Source organism: Frieseomelitta varia, unplaced genomic scaffold (genome assembly GCF_011392965.1).
Source record: "Frieseomelitta varia isolate USP_RPSP 00005682 unplaced genomic scaffold, Fvar_1.2 scaffold_245, whole genome shotgun sequence".
Classification (NCBI taxonomy): Eukaryota; Metazoa; Arthropoda; class Insecta; order Hymenoptera; family Apidae; genus Frieseomelitta; species Frieseomelitta varia.
Window position 1 is genome coordinate 215,951 of NW_025109974.1, and position 19,737 is coordinate 235,687.

Sequence of the window (19,737 nt, forward strand, 5' to 3'; positions counted from 1 at the left end):
AATTTAACCGTTTTTTGCATCATCAACAATTACTGTTCAACGTTTTCCCTCCTTCACCGTCTTGTCCCTTCCCATTTTCCTCTTCTCTCAAAATTACAGACCAACGTTCCAATTTCGATTTTGCGGTGGGCTAAAAAATTTAACGTTGCTCGGAAACGCGACGACCACCGAACGAACGAACAACCGACCGAATTCCTTCGTTCTTTTACAGCCGTTAGTTAATGTAACACCGGTCTCCACCGTTACGTTCCGATGAAAATTCGTTAAACGAAATTCTACGCGCGGGAGTGCATTTCCCGTGTCGGCTAATTAGCTAAAACGATCAAAGTCAAGACAAAGAGAACGTTGCACGATGGCGCTGCGCTATGCGAATCGAGGGAGCCGAGCGTTAATTATCAAGTGTTAATCAATTACCTCGTTGATCGTCCCGCGATGGTATCGAGATTCCTTCGACAACGCGAGCTCAATGGCCTGTCATCGTGCCACCGTTTTTATCACATGTGAAATGAACCGGCGCCACGAGAGTCCATCACCGCGGCAGGCTAATTAATTGATAATTATTACACGCTCGTTAGAGGCAGCGGCTCCGTGCGCTTAATTCGATTCTCCGTGCGCGCGACAACGTTTGTTGATCGTTCGTCTCGGTGTAGTTTGTGTAATTTAATTTGAACGTACCGTATACACTTGATAAACAAATTTTGATAATTGTTATATCTATTTGCGTGAAATATACGTGGTGTTTAAATTGCACTGTTAACAGAAGCGTTCTCAGTGACTTTGTTGCTACTGGTCACTAGCGCTTTGCCAATCGCTGTTAGAACGTAAAGCTGTTAGAACGAATAAAAATATTAGATTGAATGTCAAAAAGGTTTTCTAATTTTAACGTGAATAGTATGAATAATTCGAGTGAATAAAACACAACCGTTCGGAAAATTTATGAAAATTCAATGCTGAACATTTTTCCAATTCAATTTCAAGATTCATGGCACAAACGTGAGTGAATAGGGCAACGCTCGGATATTAAAGAAGAGCTGAAGATTTCGAATTTAATTTCAAGGAAATCACGATACGAGCGTAAACGCAGACTTTCTGAAAGAGCGACGCTCGCGAGAACGAAGATAAAAACGACGTCTCAATTAAAGAAGGTAGACACGAGTTTCCAACGAAATTTCTCAAAGCAACACGTCGTTGAAAGGAGCGATAAAATTGTGAAACAGAAAAAGCGTAATATCGGCGTACTGCCGTGAAGGAAGCGTCCGATAAAGACAGAAGTTTCCGCGGAGTAAGCTGGTTTCGTGTCCGGTTAATCGAATTACCTCTCTCGGTCTCGATGCATGACCGAAATATAATTCGAAACAGGGGGGAGGAAACGACGGCAATATTTCGAGAAAACGAAGGAAACGTGACTCGTACGAGTTCGCGCGATAACAGACGAGTTGGACGATTTTTAGCAGAAGTCTGGCTCGGGCGAGGTGAATCGAGATTATTCGAACCGAAGCGATAAAAATCGCGGGAATCGAAGTTTCTCAATTTACTCGCAGCTCTTTCTTTCTTTCTTTCTTTTCTTCTTCTTCTTCTTCTTCTTCTTCTCCTCGTCTGTCTCAACGTTCCTTTTCTCTCGCCTCGATCCTCGAGAAAACGCAATTCCCTATGCATTAGGGAACGTAGGCGAATGAAGAGTTCCGAAGTTGATAACGTAGAGGCGATACCTTATCGACGAGGGGCTGGCTGAAGCACGCGTGAAATTTTAAACAGACGGAAACGACCAACGCGGCGAAAGTACTACACCTCGCGTGGTTCTCGCGCTGAAACTTGCGCTGCCTGCTGGCTCTGTAACCGGTTTCGATTTATTCGCTCGAATAAAACACTTGAAAAACGAACCGCCCGCTTTGTCCGCTTTTTGCACCGCTGCCCGTTGTCGCTTTGCTTTGTTCGTCGCTCGGGGAGCTGACGTGGAAATTGTTGGCCACGATTTAGAGAAAATTAGTTCGCTATAATATTCGGCGTAGACGTACGTGAAAATGGAAATTAAGGGGGAAATTGGACGGAATTTACGTTCTTCATTTTTTAAGGAATTTATAATTAGTATACCGAGGATGTTTGTGCAAGTACACACTTTCATAATTCGTACTTTTTTAGATGGCGTTTTTTACAAAATTTCATATTTTTATATTTCGTGCGATAAAGAAGTGAAGAATTTATTCTCTTACTTTTGATATATTTTTATGTGCTCGTCCGTACCAATTTTCACAGTTTGTAGTAACGAAGAAGTGAATTTATTTCCTAAATATCGTATAATCCATTTTGCCTCTTGTTCCTCATACACTTTTGCGTACATGTTTTTCCATATTTCAGCGAAATATATAAACATCCGATTGATAACTAGGTTGAAAATCGCGAATCGACGCGGTTTCTTTTAACTTTTAACGTAAAAAGGAATTCATGCGTCTAAAATAAGGAAGAAGACTCCGCGTTGCTGATAATTTGATAAAGCGAAATCTTAAATAATTTGCGCGAAGGATGAATTAATAAAGACGAGATATTTATCCAGAGAGAGATATAATTTCTCTCCGGAACGCGAGTAGCTGTAGCTTTTTCACATCGTACCGTTAGGTATTCATCTTGCCAACTTCAGCTCCGTCTCTTCCACAAAGAAACTCTCCTATCGATTGCAACTTTTGTACACCTTCACCATTTTCATTTGTACCGTGTCATTGGTCACCGAGTTTGAGAAACTTCTTTGAACAATTCCTCTTTCACTCTTTCTCTGTCCCTTTTCCTCTCTCCTTTGACATGCTCGAGGACATTTCAGGGTGTGGAAATTCTGAGACGTTATTAAGCAAAGTTGCCAGATAGACAAAAGATTCGCCGGAGAAAGAAGAGTAGCTGAATCTATCAGGCTAGATGACTGTATGAGAGGAACTGCCATATGACAGTCATCCATGGATAGTCATCCACTTTGCATGAGAGATAATAAGAAAAAGGAAAGAAAAGCAAGAGGAAAACTCCGAGTTAATCATTAATGAAATGCAATGAAATATAAACGGATAGCTCGGAATAAAATTCAGAGCGTCGAGTAAACTGAAACTGTGGAATACAAATTTTTAACGATGAGAAATAAATATAAAAAAAAAAATATTCGTACAATTCTACATTAGAAATTGCATTGTCAAATGGAAAATTTGCCTTCGGAACGTACAGCGTACAGACTTTTGTACCTTATCGAGGAATAACTCAAGTATTATCAACTCGAACATGAGGATACCAGGGAGCGCTTGACGACAACCAGATACTATTCCATGTTAAGCATCACTTAACTGAGATTCACGGGAGCATTGTGTGGTCACGCTAGCACTTTTCACGAGAGTCTGAATCCTCGATTCGAATCTTCGATTTTTACCAGGCACCAGAGTGTCGAAGCTCAACTATATCTCTTGACAGAGACAAGTGAAGGTCTATCCTTGTTTGATCACTTTCCTCAAAACTGTTTCTGTCAACAATTACTCGATTACCGTGAAATTTTCTGAAATGAATTTCTTAATTTTTTCTTTTGAACAATGTTGCGTTAGATTTGTGAAGGATCGAAAGAATCGAAGAATAAAAAGCAAGAACACTAAAGAGAAAGAAATTATTTTGTATCTAAAAAGAGCAATTAAAAGAATGATAAAATATTGAGTATGAAAAAATGAAACATAAAATTCGAAGCAATAACAACTGAAAAGAAGCTGCAGTGACAAGCTAAGAACAGTGAAAATAAGAAAGCAAAACGAGAGCTCCAAGAGGAAGATTTCAAACAGAAACCATGGAAACGCTTTATAATAGAACAACAATGAAACCGGCGAAGAAACAACGCTGTAGAAAGGAAAGTGTCTTTGAAAATACGTAAAATCTACACTACCGTATGACAGAGAAAAAAATAAACGATGCTGAAATTCTTCCGACATTGTACTATATATTGCAAGTTCATATTTTTGGAAATGTAATTTAAAAAATGGGAAACTTTTTTACGCATAAGTATTTTATTTACACGTAAAATATTATAGAATATATGTTACAGTTTTATCAGATATTTTATCAGAGCGAAATTTCTCCACATCTCTCGCGTTTCCCTCGTTTCCAACGTCACTGTTATCGATAGTCAGGAACGAGCATGCATTCAGCAGCGAACAAGAAAGGGGAAACTCGTCGCGGAAGTTGCTAGTTCCCGTTATTAAGCAGAATCGCGGAGACAAAAGGAGTTTCCGGCGACGAGGAAAAAGTAATCCGGACCCGACGAAGAATTCCACGATCGATCGCAATTTAACCAGACTCGCGAGGGAACCGCGTTCGGTAACTCGACCAGGTGAACAACCGAACCGGAAGTGTCTTTCAAATGGCGCTCCCAACACCGGCAAGTTTTGCCGTTCGTTCATATTGATCGCCATCTTAAGGAGGAACGAATCGAAGAGACCGCCAGCATCGAATAACTTTGATATTAAGGATTATAATTTTAATCTTTTTTCTTTTTTCTTCGTTACTGTGCTAGAAACATAAAATTTCTCATTTTCTTTGGCTGAGAACTATTAATTTGGGCCTTTTTATGTTATTTGATTGAAAATTCTGCTGAACGATTTCCAAAGACGATCCGTCAGTGGTACAAATACTCTATTAAATTATCAAACACTGAAATTTTTGAAACTTTTAAGAGTAGAATGATAACTCAATTTTTTTATGACCTAGCATCATATTTGTGATTTATGTGTTACGTCTTCTTTTAAATCCAAGGGCAACCGTAACCAAATTTGTGAAACGTACACATTGAATACTGATTAAAAACACTGTCGCGCATGGCGTGTAATACAAAAGTTTCAACTCGTTTCTATCGTTTATTTTACATATTTTATATTTTCATTTCTATTTTTGTATTTTTATATTTACCATAATTCTTGAAAGACAATTATATTTTATATATAGATGTGATAGTGTGTGATACTCTCATTCCGAAGTCATTCAGTAGCGAAAGGATTAACTAGGAAACGCAGTCCATTTCGAGTCCGACTTCTCGAGTACGTGAAAACGGACGAGACACGTGCCATCCGACTTCTCGCAGGAAGCTCTGACCTCTTTAACTTGCAGATGATACGGCGACTTCGAAATTTTCTGCTTTGAAAACGACCGTTCTCCCTCGTGAGTTTCGTAATTTCGATATCGATTACGCTGGCCCTTTCGGAACGTTTGCCATCGGTCCATTTCCCTGTTACTTTGTGCGGCCCTTTCTTTAATCTCCACGTGTTCAAATCAGTTTTTTTTTTTCTTTTTTTTTCTACGGTACTCTATTCCGCTGTGTTTGATATAAATACTAGTGGAATAACTCGAGGATATATCAAAGCATATCCATCGTTCGCGTACAGCGCAAAGAATTTCACGAGATGTAGGCAATGCGAAGAAGGATTCTTCGCTCCAATAATTATCTAGTGCAGATCATATTTTTCAATCCTAAAGTGATATAAAATTTTTATCGAAAAATATGTACGATAAAATTTCACGAGCGCAACATCTGCAAATCCGACTAAATTCATCCCTGATGTATCACAACGAGTTTAAAGATTCTACAATATTTGAATATCTCTACATTCGCGATTTACTTATTCATTGGCGAATTGCGGCACGCGACTCCGGGGAACAGAAACGCAACAAAACCTGGCCGCGCGATTGAAATCGTGCCACGAGTACGTAGATAGAAAGAAAAACAGAGAGAGAGAGAGAGAGAGAGAACGTTATCAATATTTCCTCGTTTCACCGATCGAAAAATCGACAAGCGTAGCATCGATTTTTCAAGAGTCCTTTAGACCCCGAGGCCGCAACCCAGCTCCCGGATGGAACAAAAAAAGAAAAGAAAAAAAGGAAAAAACCAAAGAGAAAGAGAGGGAGAGGGAGAGGGAGAGAAAAGAGGGAAAAGAAAAAGCCCCTCTTTCATTCGTCTGAAATTTCCGATAGAGTCGGCGAACGAGCGCGGCGGAAGATAATTTCGCAGACATCTCACCAGTTTCCGGTACCCACCGCCGTCGGAACAGACAGAAAACGAGATGGAACGAGATCGAACGATCGGCAGAGCAGAAGAGAGAGAGAGAGAGAAAGTGTGTGTGTGTGAGAGAGAGAAAGAGCAAAGGAGTATTTTCGTCAAATATTTACACCGACGATACTATCGGCCATACTACACACCAAAATATCGAATCGGCTGATATTTTTCGACCGCGTGACGTGCACACCGACACCGCCATTCACGGTTGATTTTTATCGAAAATATCTCTCTTACAGTCCCATGATATTGTATAATACGCGTATGCAATTCAATGGAATCGAATCCGTCGTCGTTGACGCGCTCGATCCGCGGCCCATTGATCTGTTCGATTTATTGTCGTTGCAGAGGAGTGCACGGCGGACAGATGCAGCAAGGTGCCCTGTTCCCATGGCGGCAAGTGTCTAACTACGGGAGGCGACACGGCCGTGTGCCTCTGTCCCCTCGGATACACCGGCGATCTGTGCGAGACCAGGGTGGATCTTCAGGTAAATATCTTAAGAATATATGTATATATATATATATATATATATATATATATATATATATATATATATATAGAGAGAGAGAGAGAGAGAGAGAGAGAGAGAGNCTCTCTCTCTCTCTCTCTCTCTCTCTCTCTCTCTCTCTCTCTCTCTCTCTCTCTCTCTCTCTCTTTCTCTCTCTTCTTTTCCGCCTCCCTTTATAAACTCGTCTTTTTCTTCCATTCCTCTCTTCATTCCAGTTCCCCTCCGATTCCTTTTCTCTTATTATCCCTCCTTTTTCTTCTACTTCGTCTTGTCGTCGTCGTCTTCTTCTTCTTCATCTTCTTTCTTTTCCTCTTTTCATGCATCGCGTTCCTCCCTCCCGCCCCTCTACGATTCTCTTTACCGTTCGCCACTCGCGATCTTCTTCCTTTTCGCGCTTTCTCCATCGTGTTCTCTCTTCCGCCCTGTACACACTTTCTCTCTCTTTCTCTCTCTCTCTGTCTTCCTTCCTCCCCCCTCTCTTTCTCACTGTTTCCCTTTCTTGTTCACTTCTCGGTCTCTCGGCAATGCAACGCGCGCGGCTCAAACACACCGGTATGTATATAGAAACGCGCGCGGCGGTGCTTCGCCCCGTGCATGCACACACGGTGGCGCATGCCACGACCTCGAGCTGTCCTATCGTCCTTTCGCCGCCACGAGAAGTATGCAGACGTTGTAACTTACGATTAAACGCAGACGGTGTTGATAATAACAGTTCATTTCTCCGCCGCGCTTCCGATCCCGCGCGCTCTCCGCCACGATGATACTCTGCTCTACTTTACTGTTGCACGCTGTTGTACGTACGCAATGGTAACGCGGGTATTCCGCGGCGACAGCTGTTCTCGCGCGCGGGTAACTTCGTTAATAAATCAATGAAAAACGAAAGAAAGAAGTGCACGGACGGGCGTATTTAAGGCACGAGGTATAATCAGGGAAAAATTGCCGCGCGAAATATTTATGCTGGAAATTGGACGGTTTCTCGGAATGATTGAGGAAAACCTGCCATTTGGCGAGCCGCTCGCACGGGGATCGATACACCCGCGAGATCGATGCCTCGTGTCTCGCCACGCGTCCCGTGTCGTAGAAAGGGTTCGCGTTCGACGGAGGAGATTCTTTCCTCCGTTACGTTTTAAAATCCCGTTTGTCTCGTTTCTGCATTGCGAGATATTTTAAGAACGCTCACTGTAATATTTGCACTGATTGTCACTGCCGTTGACGATAGTGTAATCTTAGATCAAATGACGTCAGTGAATGTACGTGGGAGTTTATTATCAATTGTATCATCTCATCAGAGATAAGTGAAATTAGACAGAGATAGCGAGATAGTAGTTCCAGAGTTTTTCGATCTCGTATCTTTCAACGTTTTTAATGGGGGATCGACCGCGTCAACTAGGCTCGAATATCTCGCGTCGTTTAATCGCTACAGTCGCCTGTAGAGTTAATTAAATACTTCTTTAATACTAGAAATACTAGTTCTACCACGATCGGTCGAAAAAATACACAATAACGGAATATTTTATATTTATTAATTTATTACTATCTTACAAAAGGAATTTAACGTAACAAAGAATCCATAAAACGTACCAATAAACGTACCATGTCGTGCAACACTCTGAATCGATACGAAAACCTTTTCAAAAATGATGACAAGCGAGAACCACTTAAATCTGACTTACGTCGTACACGAGTGGCGGAACAACAGCGTTGTCTTTTAGTTCAAGGGTCGCTGGTCTTTGTTTTGTATACGTAGAATGTCATAAGCAGTCACACGTCCGACGTGGCATTTCGCTCACGGCACGGGGGCAGAAAATGCGTGGGCCGCAAATAAAACCCTCGCGAATCTAATCTCATTTAGCACGCCACTGACGTCACCGGAGGCGCCCCCGTGACGTTGCCACGGCCGCTGGTGACGTATCTCTCTTTCTCTCGCCTTTTCTCAACTCGTCCTTGCCCAGGGGTGCTTAAGGTCGAGCCTAATGGAACACCTTCGCGCCCCACGCAGATTTTCCTCGTTGTTTTCTCCTCAAACGAAGAAAAAGAAAAGAAGAAAAATGACGTTACCTATCACTTAAATCGAATCTAAATGCCGTGAGACATCGATTTCGTCCCTCCGTACATTTTCCTCGGAATACGAAGGACGAATTTATTTTCTTTCGTAATGTCATAAAAAATTTCAAACGTGTGGGGAGTATGAAAATTTTTTGAATCGTCAATTTTTTTCATCGTTATTTCTAATGTTGCCCGAGTAGAAGAATTGCAGTATACAATAAAATATTATTTCTGAAGAAGAAACTGAAGAGTATTTTCTAAAACAAATCTAAAATTCTCTGGCAAACGGCTGGTTTTTAATGTCTTTTGAAAGTACTTGGTGAAACATTCTGTTTGCCATTCGCTTATCTGTTTCATATTTCATGCGTACCAAAAAACATTTTCTTAAATAAATGTAATAAATAAATCCCCGAAACAGGAGAGTCTAAACTTTCAGCAGAGAAAAATAGAAAGGATTTTGAATTTTAAATGCCTCCGAGATAAATATTTTTAGTGTGATATTTTTTATAGATATTTCCTTTTATAGTAACGTATAGAGTCGAAGTAAGTAAAAATATTCGAAAATATATATACACACATCGATTCATAATTCAAACGAGTGAATTATTTATTCAAATGGAACATACCTAATCTCTCACGAAGAAGGAAATACGCTTTATATTTTTTTTTCTTTTTAGTATGACACAATACTTTCTCTTAAATTTTATTACACATTTTCAAATAGCAAGAAAAGTGTCTTTTAAGGGTAAAAGTATCTGTTAGAAATAAAATTAAAGAAATAAAAAAGAAAAAGAGAAAGAAGAACGTTAAAATAAATAAAAAGAAACACTCTTGCTAAAAAATATTTCCAACCTTTCAATTAAAAGTCACCGAATTCGAAATTTCCACGATTGAACGAATCCTGTAAACCCTCTTACAAATCAGTAATAGAAAAAGAAATCCGCCGGAAATCCCGTCGAAAATTTTCACCAATTCACAATCGATCGATCGCCGTTCGCTCTATCGATTCGTTCATTGTCCAACTAACCGTCTCTTTCGTAATAATATTCGCTTCAAAGGGGACGAACGCTGTCGCGAGTGAGTGTTCGTCATATCACGATGCCACTATTTTAACGCGGAGTACATCCGATGATCAGCAGAGACACCTGTTGCTCTTTAATTTGACGTAACGCGTATGCGATCATAAGGTCGTTCGGCTTTGAAAAATTGCTGGTTCATTACGAAAGAGCAGAGCAAAGAGAAGTGAAAGAGAGAGAGAGAGAGAGAGAGAGAGAGAAGCATGCGGAAAGAGCGCGATAGATACGCTAAAACTTTTCCCCCTTGCGATAATTCTCGCTCTATCCTCTCCCTTAACCACCCTTTCGCTTCATCTTTGTTTCATCCGCGCACACGTTGATTAACTCAAACGATCTCGTATTCGCAGATCGTAAAAAAAACAAAGTCGAACTAAAAGAAAAAAAAAAAAGAGGCCACTCTGTTCGAAGTTTATTTGTAAACTGTCGATCTATCGAACCTCGGGAATAAAAGCATCCAAACCCTTATTGCACAGGATGAAGATCCAGCTTTAAAATTCTGACAGGTTCTAAAAGACTGGGAAAAATAAATGGAGGAAAATGTGAAATAAGGTTTTTTTTCATTTCTAACGCTCAGTATTCATCGTAGATGACAAAATTTTAAAATTGCGTATGTATTTTCTAATATAATTGCCGTTACGCTTTCGTCGTGTTATGAAATTTATTCAATTTTGAAGGAAAGCAATATCGTGCTTCAGGTCCCAAGATTCTTCTGGTCTAGGAAATTCAATTTGAAAATTGATTAATCCCAGTTCCAAGTTACTTACACCTTAAAATTTTTAATTTAATTTAATTTTATTATCGCTAAGAACTAAATCCGATATAAATTACCAGATTTTTCAATTACTTCCAGACGTGGAATCCACCCTCTTGCCGATCACGTACTACGATCACCCTTATAAAACTGTCCCCCGTATTTAAGATACCATCTTACCGTTCAAAACATCGACCTCGCAGCCACGAAATTTGTTAATTATCGATCCCGAAAAGGCATTCGATACCGCTCAATACCGCAGCAGAACGGTGAAACGCGTAGGATGTCCGGCTGGGAATCATGGTCCTCGCTTTAGTCAGCCATTGCGGCCGAGTACACTCGGATCTAGGTTTAGACACGCAGACGATAGGCGCGCGTGAGCCAGCTCGCGTCAGTGTCTGGCTACCAAACGTCGAAACTAAATTCTTGGCCGCGTTAATCGAGCAACGATAGAGAGAACTGGCTGGCTGTCAGGTCTAGTACGGTCTGTGGATGAACCTGGACAGGATGCTCGGATCGCGGTTTCCATTTGGTAGTGTTTCTCTTGAACCTTGCGTTTGCCTAAAGTCAAGGAGGAAGAAGGTCGATGAAAAGCATGAGAGAGAGAGAGAGAGAGAGACAGACAGAGAGAAAGAGAGCTAGATGGAGAGGAATATATATATATATATATATATATATATATATATATATATAGAGAGAGAGAGAGAGAGAGAGAGAGAAAGAGAGAGACTGTGGTTTCGAACGTGTACTAAGATACGTGACACTTTGAGTGCCCAGCGTCTGCCGTTTCTGAGAGACGATTTTACTTACTTACTTGCGCTGGAATGACGTACCACGCACGTCGAGAATTTTTTATTCCAAAATTGTAATATTTTCTCAGTCTTAAGTACGTTTAAATAAAACAAAATAAGCAAAACAAATAACAAATTTACTTCTCAATAATTTCTATCCAGTGATGTCATACCGACGAGTTGAAAAAGAAAGCGACGAATTATTCTATACGGTTTGGTCACTCGTTATGGCCTGCAATCAGTTGCCAGCGCAAGTGGTTAAATAAGCGATTTCCGCACTTACTTTATTTGTAAACGTACTGAATTTGAACAATAAAGTCTCGATTCGTGGTTAAATAAATACATACGTTTCGCTTATCCAACGAAATATTTATAAATGCAAATCTTTGGCAATCAAGGTGTTAAGGAATTAAGGATCTGAACATTTTTGTCTTTTAGTATCTATAGTCTTTTACATAATTTAGGGAATCTTCGAATCTTTTAGGCAGATTATTTTTAGTGCGACAGAGATTTTGAGTCGATTAAACGAAGCATGTCTAATTTTTCTATACATGCTTGTCCATTATATGAATAAATAAATATAATTGACCCACCTTCTAAACGAAATTCTGATTATGGAGAACGTTAATTGTAATTATTTACTCCAATCGTTACAAATCATTCATTAATGACACATTGACGAGGAACTTTCAAGACATGACTTTTCAAAAATTACTTCAAGTCTTTACTAAAAAAAGAACAGTCTGTTGAGATTACTATTGCGAAAATGTGCAACTTCGAAGAAAAAATCAGACTCGAATTCAGTAACGAACTACTTGTTAGTTGAGCCAGATATTATTCATCGATAAACTCACGTATAATGACACGAAAATTCTCAACTTAGAATTGCTCGTGCAAATTTGATAACCGTGAACTACATTTCGAGAGCACACGCTGAATAATTACTGAATGCAAAAGTAACCTAATACTAGATTTGTCGTCAAATTATCGAGTAAAATACCGAACTTTGAGAATCAGGTTATCTATTATTTGATTAAACTATCTAGAACGTTCTATTCGATAAATGTCAAAGCGCATTCTTGGAAGTAAATTCGAAAATAGAAACACGTATGAAATCATTCAGAGACCATTAGACCATTTTTATGTTTTATGTTTTATTACGAGAGATTTAAACATGAAGGAATGTATAACATCCATGATAAATTTATAACATCTGAAAAATGAAATGAATCACTACATGGATTCCGTTATATTTATAAAAATACGGACCTGTATAGAACATGTCTTATTTCTAATTTTTAATATCATACGTTTCAATGTTATATATTCTAAATGTTAAATATTCTTTATGTTATGTTTTATATATTCTAAATTTCTGATTTTTGTACTCATTTTGTATTCATTTTTGAACGTTTAGTACCATGAAAAGGATAAAGCATTTGAAATTACATTGAAAAAGTCCTTCTTTCCTCAAGAGAGTACATCGTACTCGCTGGAAAGAAGAACAATAAAAAAAAAACTCGTCTCATAATCGATCGAATAAAACGAAACACAACTTCTACGAGCTCACAATCGTTAAAGTTTTGCACACATTTTATTTCTAATCGGATCTCGTTTTGCGTACCTCTGTCAAAATTGAAACTCACAGGGTAGTTTTGGAAATTATGAAACGCTTGTAAGTTTCGAGTCGTTGCCTTGCTTTCGTTTCTCACGAGGAAACACTACGTCTTGATGATAAGCCGATCCCACGAGTCTGTGAAGGAAACCTAGTATTATGAGAGAGGCCAGCAACTCGAAAAATCCCGCGAGGAAAAGCGTTTCCTCGCGTGGAAAAGAATCTTCGAGCTTGCTTATCGCGCCTCTTCGATGTGACAAATGGCTACCGTGAAATATCGCTCTTCTTTACCCTTTCATGACAATAAAGGATTTCGTCTGGCGAACGAATACACCCATGTTCGAAGGTCGAGAGAATTTCCTGTTATCCAATTTTCTTTTATTGAGAACGTGCATCGAGGTGTCTTTAACTTTGTATCGTTAGCTAAACGAAGCGCGTTTCTGAAAAGATCTTTCTGAAGTAACTGGCGTTGCGTTGTTATAATTGTTGTAATGTGCAATTGTAATAGCGTTAGTGGAATTTGAGGAAGGAATTGTGTCATTTTTGTTTGAAAGTAAAATGTTGCTAAAATTATTCTTTTATTTAAGGGGAATATGTACGTGTGTTTTTACACAATGATTGAACTTCCTGAAGAATGTCAATTGCCACATAAAGTTATCTTGGAAAATTTTATAAACTGCCATCGGTTGATCAAAATATAAACTATTTCTCCTATATTCTATCCATTTGAGAGTAAAATCAATGTATCTTGTAATAAAAAGTCGAGTTTAATATTTACCAAAAATATATTTATATATTTTCGACTACTATGGTACTGAGTTTGTTACAGACGAAGATTTGTCACGCGGAATATCAATTCTCTCGATCAATTCATTTCGGCTCTACGTGTATCATAAATGTTTATTTTCTTTTGTGATGATTCTTTTTTTTAAATAAAATATTTTTATTACACAATATTTCAACGTTACATTCATCCACGGGACATACTTGTAAATTTTGGAATGAAAATCCGTATATATCAAAAGAGAATCATAGAATAAATTCAACGTCCTAAGTGAAAAATTCAGTGAAAAAGCAATACGAGGACATTTTTTTTTCATAGAATGAAATAAATGAAACAAGACGATACGTAAAATACTTGGATTTTTAGAAATTTCTGGGAATCAAAAATCTGCAGAATCTCTGAATTCATAACAAACATTGCAAATATTCATACACTTTTTGGGAAATTAAAAACGGCAAAATACAAAATATCTAAAGTAGAGCATTTAGCAGTCATATCAAACAAATTTTCCTCTAAGCCCCGTTTCTTTAATTAACACCCGTAAAGCCGTAGTCTAATAACAATAAAATACAAAAAAAAAAAAAATCTAAAGCGTCGAAAAAGTCGAAACAAATTTTCTTCCAAGTCCCGTTTCTTCGATTGAACACCTGTAAAATCGTAAAATGCCTGTAGTAATATCTAATAGCATCGGTAAATCTCGCTTCCCGCCGTTCCAAAATTTCTGCCCGCGAAAGAGGATTCATTCAAAATTAACTGAGACCCGATTCAAGGCGGAATCCGCAAAATTATTTAACCGCGTTCACTTCTCGGATCCTCGAGAACGTCGGGAACGGTGTATTGGGAAGTGTCGGACGCGCGGAAAGGCGTAGCAGCAACGTTGGCTAGGAAACTACAGTGTCGTAAATTTCAATGGAAACTTGTTTTCCCCGCGAACTCGACCACGGCTGTCGAAGCTACGAGCGATTAACTATTGCCGACGCGATTTCAAATACGCCCGAAACGGTCGGCCGATTAATTAAATCTTGACCCGGGCTCCACCATTTCGCCGGCAACTTCACGTTTAATCCTTTATCGAGGCGCAAACCTGCGGTCGCGGACGGCGCGCGTGCTTTTGAAGCTTCGGCGCCGACAACGTTCTCGCGAAAAAATTCCATTGAGCCGTGCGAAATTAAAGAGAGGCGTGGGAGGAGGTGGTTGAATTTCGAATGGCATTTGGTTATTTAGCAGCCGTGCTTTCGATTAAACCCGTTGCTTCACGACGAGCTGCCGCCATTGATTTTGCAGGAATTCCCTTTTGAAAAAGAAAAAGAAACGAGAGAAAATGAATCAGAATGAGGTGGAAAGCATATGCAAAGTGCATGACCGGCGGAATCGGCACGCTATTGGAGGGGGAATGTTGCAGGCGATAGATTTATAGAGAAGAAAGCGAGGAGGGACGAGACGAAATTGCGAGCGTGGAAAGAATTATCGTTCGTTTGTGTATTATTCGCGTTGGAAATATTTATTACCGGGGGAATATATTCAGTCGCCGGCAGAAATATTCCCCGCTGTTTTAATCATTCCCGATATTCTATATTAAATGAATATATTCGGTCTGGTAACTTGCTATGTTAGCTATCGCGCGTTTGCTTTATGATTTTCCTTTCGTGGACGTGTTGGTTATTTATTTTACTGTGCCTGAAGCAAACGACCCGAAACACTCGACGATCTGCTATCTCGCAATTCGAAATTTGAAATCGGGGGCTTAAAAATTGTATTTGCTTTTGTACGCGGACTGTCTTTGTTGCATTTTTATCTTCTGGGTGAAAGGCATGTATCCCTAAATATCGAGTTCGCTAAAACGAAGAAGAATCTTTGTGTGCGCGTTGCAAAATGATTAATCGTATTACGAGGTATTCAAATGTTCACGCTATTAACATGCACTGCTTTAATCCGTGTACTCCGAGGATAGCGAATGAACTAATCCGAAAGGGGCGTGGCTCGATGTTATAATCAAGAAATAAAGCATCATTAGTTTCTTGTCCAATGTAAGAGTAATTTGTCCAAACGTCGTACTTCACGTCACAGTTCTCACACAAGCAAGATGGTAAATTGCTCGTTTACCATCCTATACCTATAGAAAATGAACTACAGTCGCGAAAGATGAAAAAGAAATAAAAAAAAAAAGAAGAAGAAAAAAAAGGAACCAACTCGACAAATTCCAGCGAGATAATTGAAGAACGTTTAATATACCCGCGGAATACATTTTCGAGCAGCGCTGGCAACGAGAAGCTAGCTCGTTTCTGCCAGTGAGATTGTCTAAAATACAAGGAACGATTATGTAAAACGAAAGAACGTTTAAAGAGACCGTGGAAATTGCGTTCGTATCGCCGACGATGGTAAATCGTGTGCAAAGTATCACGCTTAATTACGTCCTGCGCGAAATGCTACGTGTAACGAAGCCTTGAAACACAAGCGACCGCTCGATTCCGCGCCGGATTAAAACGCGACTGAAACGCCCTGCACTCGAGATATTCTCTATCGAATTAACCACTGATGCGTTTTTCTCGCCTCTTTCCACTCGAGATCGAAAATTCTTCCCCTTCATCCTGCGTTTTTCTCTCCATTTTCTTTTCTTCTTTTTTTTTTTCTCTTTTTCGTCTGTTCCATGTTGTTGTCATTTCGACGGTGAAAACGACTGAGAGTCAGTGACTAATTACATCAATTGTTCAGTAACAAGCTCACATGAGTCTCTCTACTTTCTATTCTACGAATACTGACGTTCGATTCTCAAAAACGTCATACGAATAATAATAAATTCTGAGATAAATTCAAGAAGTAGTAATTCAGTATATACTTGCTCAAATATCGTCATTTTTCAATTCACGGAGTGATTTAAAAGTCGATAAAGTGACTTTTGAACGGCTCGTATAAACGCTGTTCTACCGTATCAATTATGAAAATTCTACCATGTTATTTCAGAAAAAAATACGTGTCTCTGTGAGAAGACAAAATATTTGTATTAACCTTTTGAGTATTGACGCGTCGAGTGTTGAATGTTTATAACAGAGTACGTACAGATAATCTCAAACGTTCAAGATAATGAATTTATTCACTAATGATTCCACAATTCATACAGTAATGTAATGTTTTAAACAAATATTTTAATGCCGCGTTCTTAACTTGCTTCTCATCTCATATCAAACTTGTAGACTTTTAGCGAACTCTCAGAAGATTAAACCATTCGACCCTCCCCCATCTCCATTAACCTAAAATACAGATATCCCCCTTTCTTTCTCCATTCTGTTCTCCTCTTTTAATTTTTATCTCCTCCACTTCTCCTGTCGGCGTCGTTTCGACGGTGAAAAGTTGGAACGAGCACCGAGGATAATAACGATCAGTCTGTCCTCTCGTCTGTGGACTCCACTTCGCGTGCACGCACGTGCGCGTGTTGAAACACGCGAAGGATTATACGCGAGCCGCGCGCGCTGTGTGCACCGCATATCGATTATAACAATGGCGGAAGCATTAAAGCAGCCGTGGTAAACGCGCGGAACTGCATCTGATAAAATTACTATCGGCCTGTCAATCGGTATTACTTCCGAGACACTTGAGCAGTAATTTTACTGCCAACAGGTGTACACACGTCGAGGAGGGGAAATTGATAGTGATCCTTGCGCGGCGCGTTTCGTCGCGTCGTGGTTTATCGAAAGTCTTTGTCTTTCCGTTCTCTCTTTTTTCAATCGCACGTTCCACAGTACAACACGATCGATGAGATTCGGCGCGGTTTCACGCAATTTCCAAACGATCCCAAGCGAGATATTAATATAGCGCGAGAGTGGTTCGAATATCACGACGATGAGCTTATTGAATGATTAATTTCTTTTTCTTCCTTTCATTTGAGACGCTGTTTTTATTTTACATTTTCACGAATATAACTCTCTATTCTTCTTTTGAATATTTCAATTTCGATATTTTGTATGTGTATACTGCGTACAATTCTGTAATCTACCGATGATTAATTTCTTAACACTAGAAACTACCAAAGTGGTCGAAATGGCCAATTTATAATTTTTGTGTGGAAATTTTATATATGTATCTATAACTCGAGCGATCTTCAATCAAATATATTAATAGAAGCTTGCGTTCTTTATTGTATTATTAACTTTCTCTTGCACCTTGCACTCTAATCTCTTTCCTACGAATATTATACTTTAGTCATCGGTAATTCTAGTGTTAACTTAACTTTGAGATTCTCTCAATAATTTACCTAGTGTCGCAAAATATAAAAGCTATACTACTTCGTAATTGATTGAAAGGAATTATATTGTGTGAAAGGTTGGATAACGTTAAACAAATCTAGCAAGAAGGGGATGTCATTCATATACGGCCAGATTGTAAACTTCTCAATTTAACTTTTTGTCATTTGACTTTTATAATCGTCCGATATTTATTCCTTTATATTTCTTATCTACCTCGTTGTTCGTCGTTATTTTTTCTCCCGGAAACGCAGGAGACGCATTGTTTGTCCCGGTTCGTTTTATCTGGCATCTTGTTTCGAAAGTGTCCTCTTGAAAAGCCTCGTTTTCCATCCCACTTACTTTATTCCGCGGGTTCTCGCAGTTCACCGTCATAAATCATAAAAATTTCGCTTACCCTTATCTTTACTTTCATCCTCGTCTTTAACCAGCGTTCCTTCCTCACCGCCAACGATAACAGCGCTTCCGGTTCTGATAACGTGGTTACGCGAATCGTAGACGGTTGAAACACAGAGAGGAATAGAACGTAGACGATTTATCAGAGATTTTACCAGACAAAGAAATCGGGAAATAAAAGATCAAACGTGAAATATCGAACAGATAACTTTGAATTGAGAGCGTGCGAAAATTTTTGTACATAAAATTATGTTAAAATTATTTTAAGTGAATAGAAATTAACAAAATATAATGCATCGTTTGAGAAATAACACAGGAAGTAGCTTGATAAATAGAATGAAAATAGAAATAAAAAAAATGAAAGATCTTACTGTGAAAAATGTATCAAATTTTTTTTTTTTTTGGTAAAATATTACTTTTCGAGAATTTGAATTTAATTAATAAATATCTGTTAACACTTTTCCAATAATCTCATTGTTAATTGCTTAATTAATTGTATTGAGTATTAACAGAAATATTGCATGGAATCACAGAATTTTTGCGTGATTTTTTCCGTGTGAATTTAAACTTGGAGAAAGCGTGGCAAAAAGTAGCGGAGAGGTAAATTTAGCATTCGAACAAGGTTACGTAAATGTTAGGACAGGCGAACGTTGAATCTAATGGAATTCAAAGCTGATGACTTTCCACTTTTTTTTTCTCCAAACACCTAAACTATTTTTCTACACCTAAACGAGCAGATCTCTTGGACAATCAGAACGTCGATTCGAATTGTACTTAAAAAAGTTAATCGAATAAACGAACTAGAAATATATGTTTCTATCGCGAACTCCAACAAGCAGAAATCCAGCAAAATCAGCTTTCTACTTCAACCGACAGTACAGGGGACTGACAAGGATTAATTAGCCCGAAACATAAATCGAAATCCAATCTAATACAATCGACGCGACAGCACGTTGGAGTGAATAATTGTTAATTAACACAGATCCCTAATAAACCGAATCGAGCGAATAACTTTCCCTACAAACCGAAAAACATTCATTACTAAAAGGTTTACTCCCATCTAACCCATCTATTAGAACACAATTAACGAGAGAAAACAAACGAAAGAGATAAAAAGAGAAGAAAAGAGGAATTAATCCTCACGGTTTAGCACACATGCGCAAACTTTTCTTTTCATCAATTCCTCCTTCCCTCGAGGAAAATAAATTTCACCAAGTAACGAACCTCTGATTTGTTAAAAAAATCAAGGTGAAAAAATTCCGCCCAGAGAACATTCGACCGCCTTGGAAGGATTAATTACTTATATTCCATTACCTTAATCCCTCCGGAAAACAAGGGGGGAACAGAAAGAGACATGTCATGCTGCACAAAGAGCGAATTTTTCTTTTAGTCAGCCTCCTCCCTCCCCGAGGAGAGTAAATTTCGCGGAACTGGTTACATCGGCGCGTCTCGCGTTCCCCGGCCTCGTTATAG

General features: G+C 38.9%; 1 protein-coding gene across 1 annotated transcript in view; it reads left to right on the forward strand.

Moving 5' to 3' along the window:
• Nucleotides 1–19,737, forward strand: part of LOC122528108 (pikachurin-like) — a 112,076-nt gene that overhangs the window by 79,737 nt on the left and 12,602 nt on the right. The window contains exon 6 of the mRNA XM_043652855.1: nt 6,407–6,546. Within this exon, the coding sequence (XP_043508790.1) occupies nt 6,407–6,546 (140 nt within the window). The remainder of the gene's footprint in view (nt 1–6,406; nt 6,547–19,737) is intronic.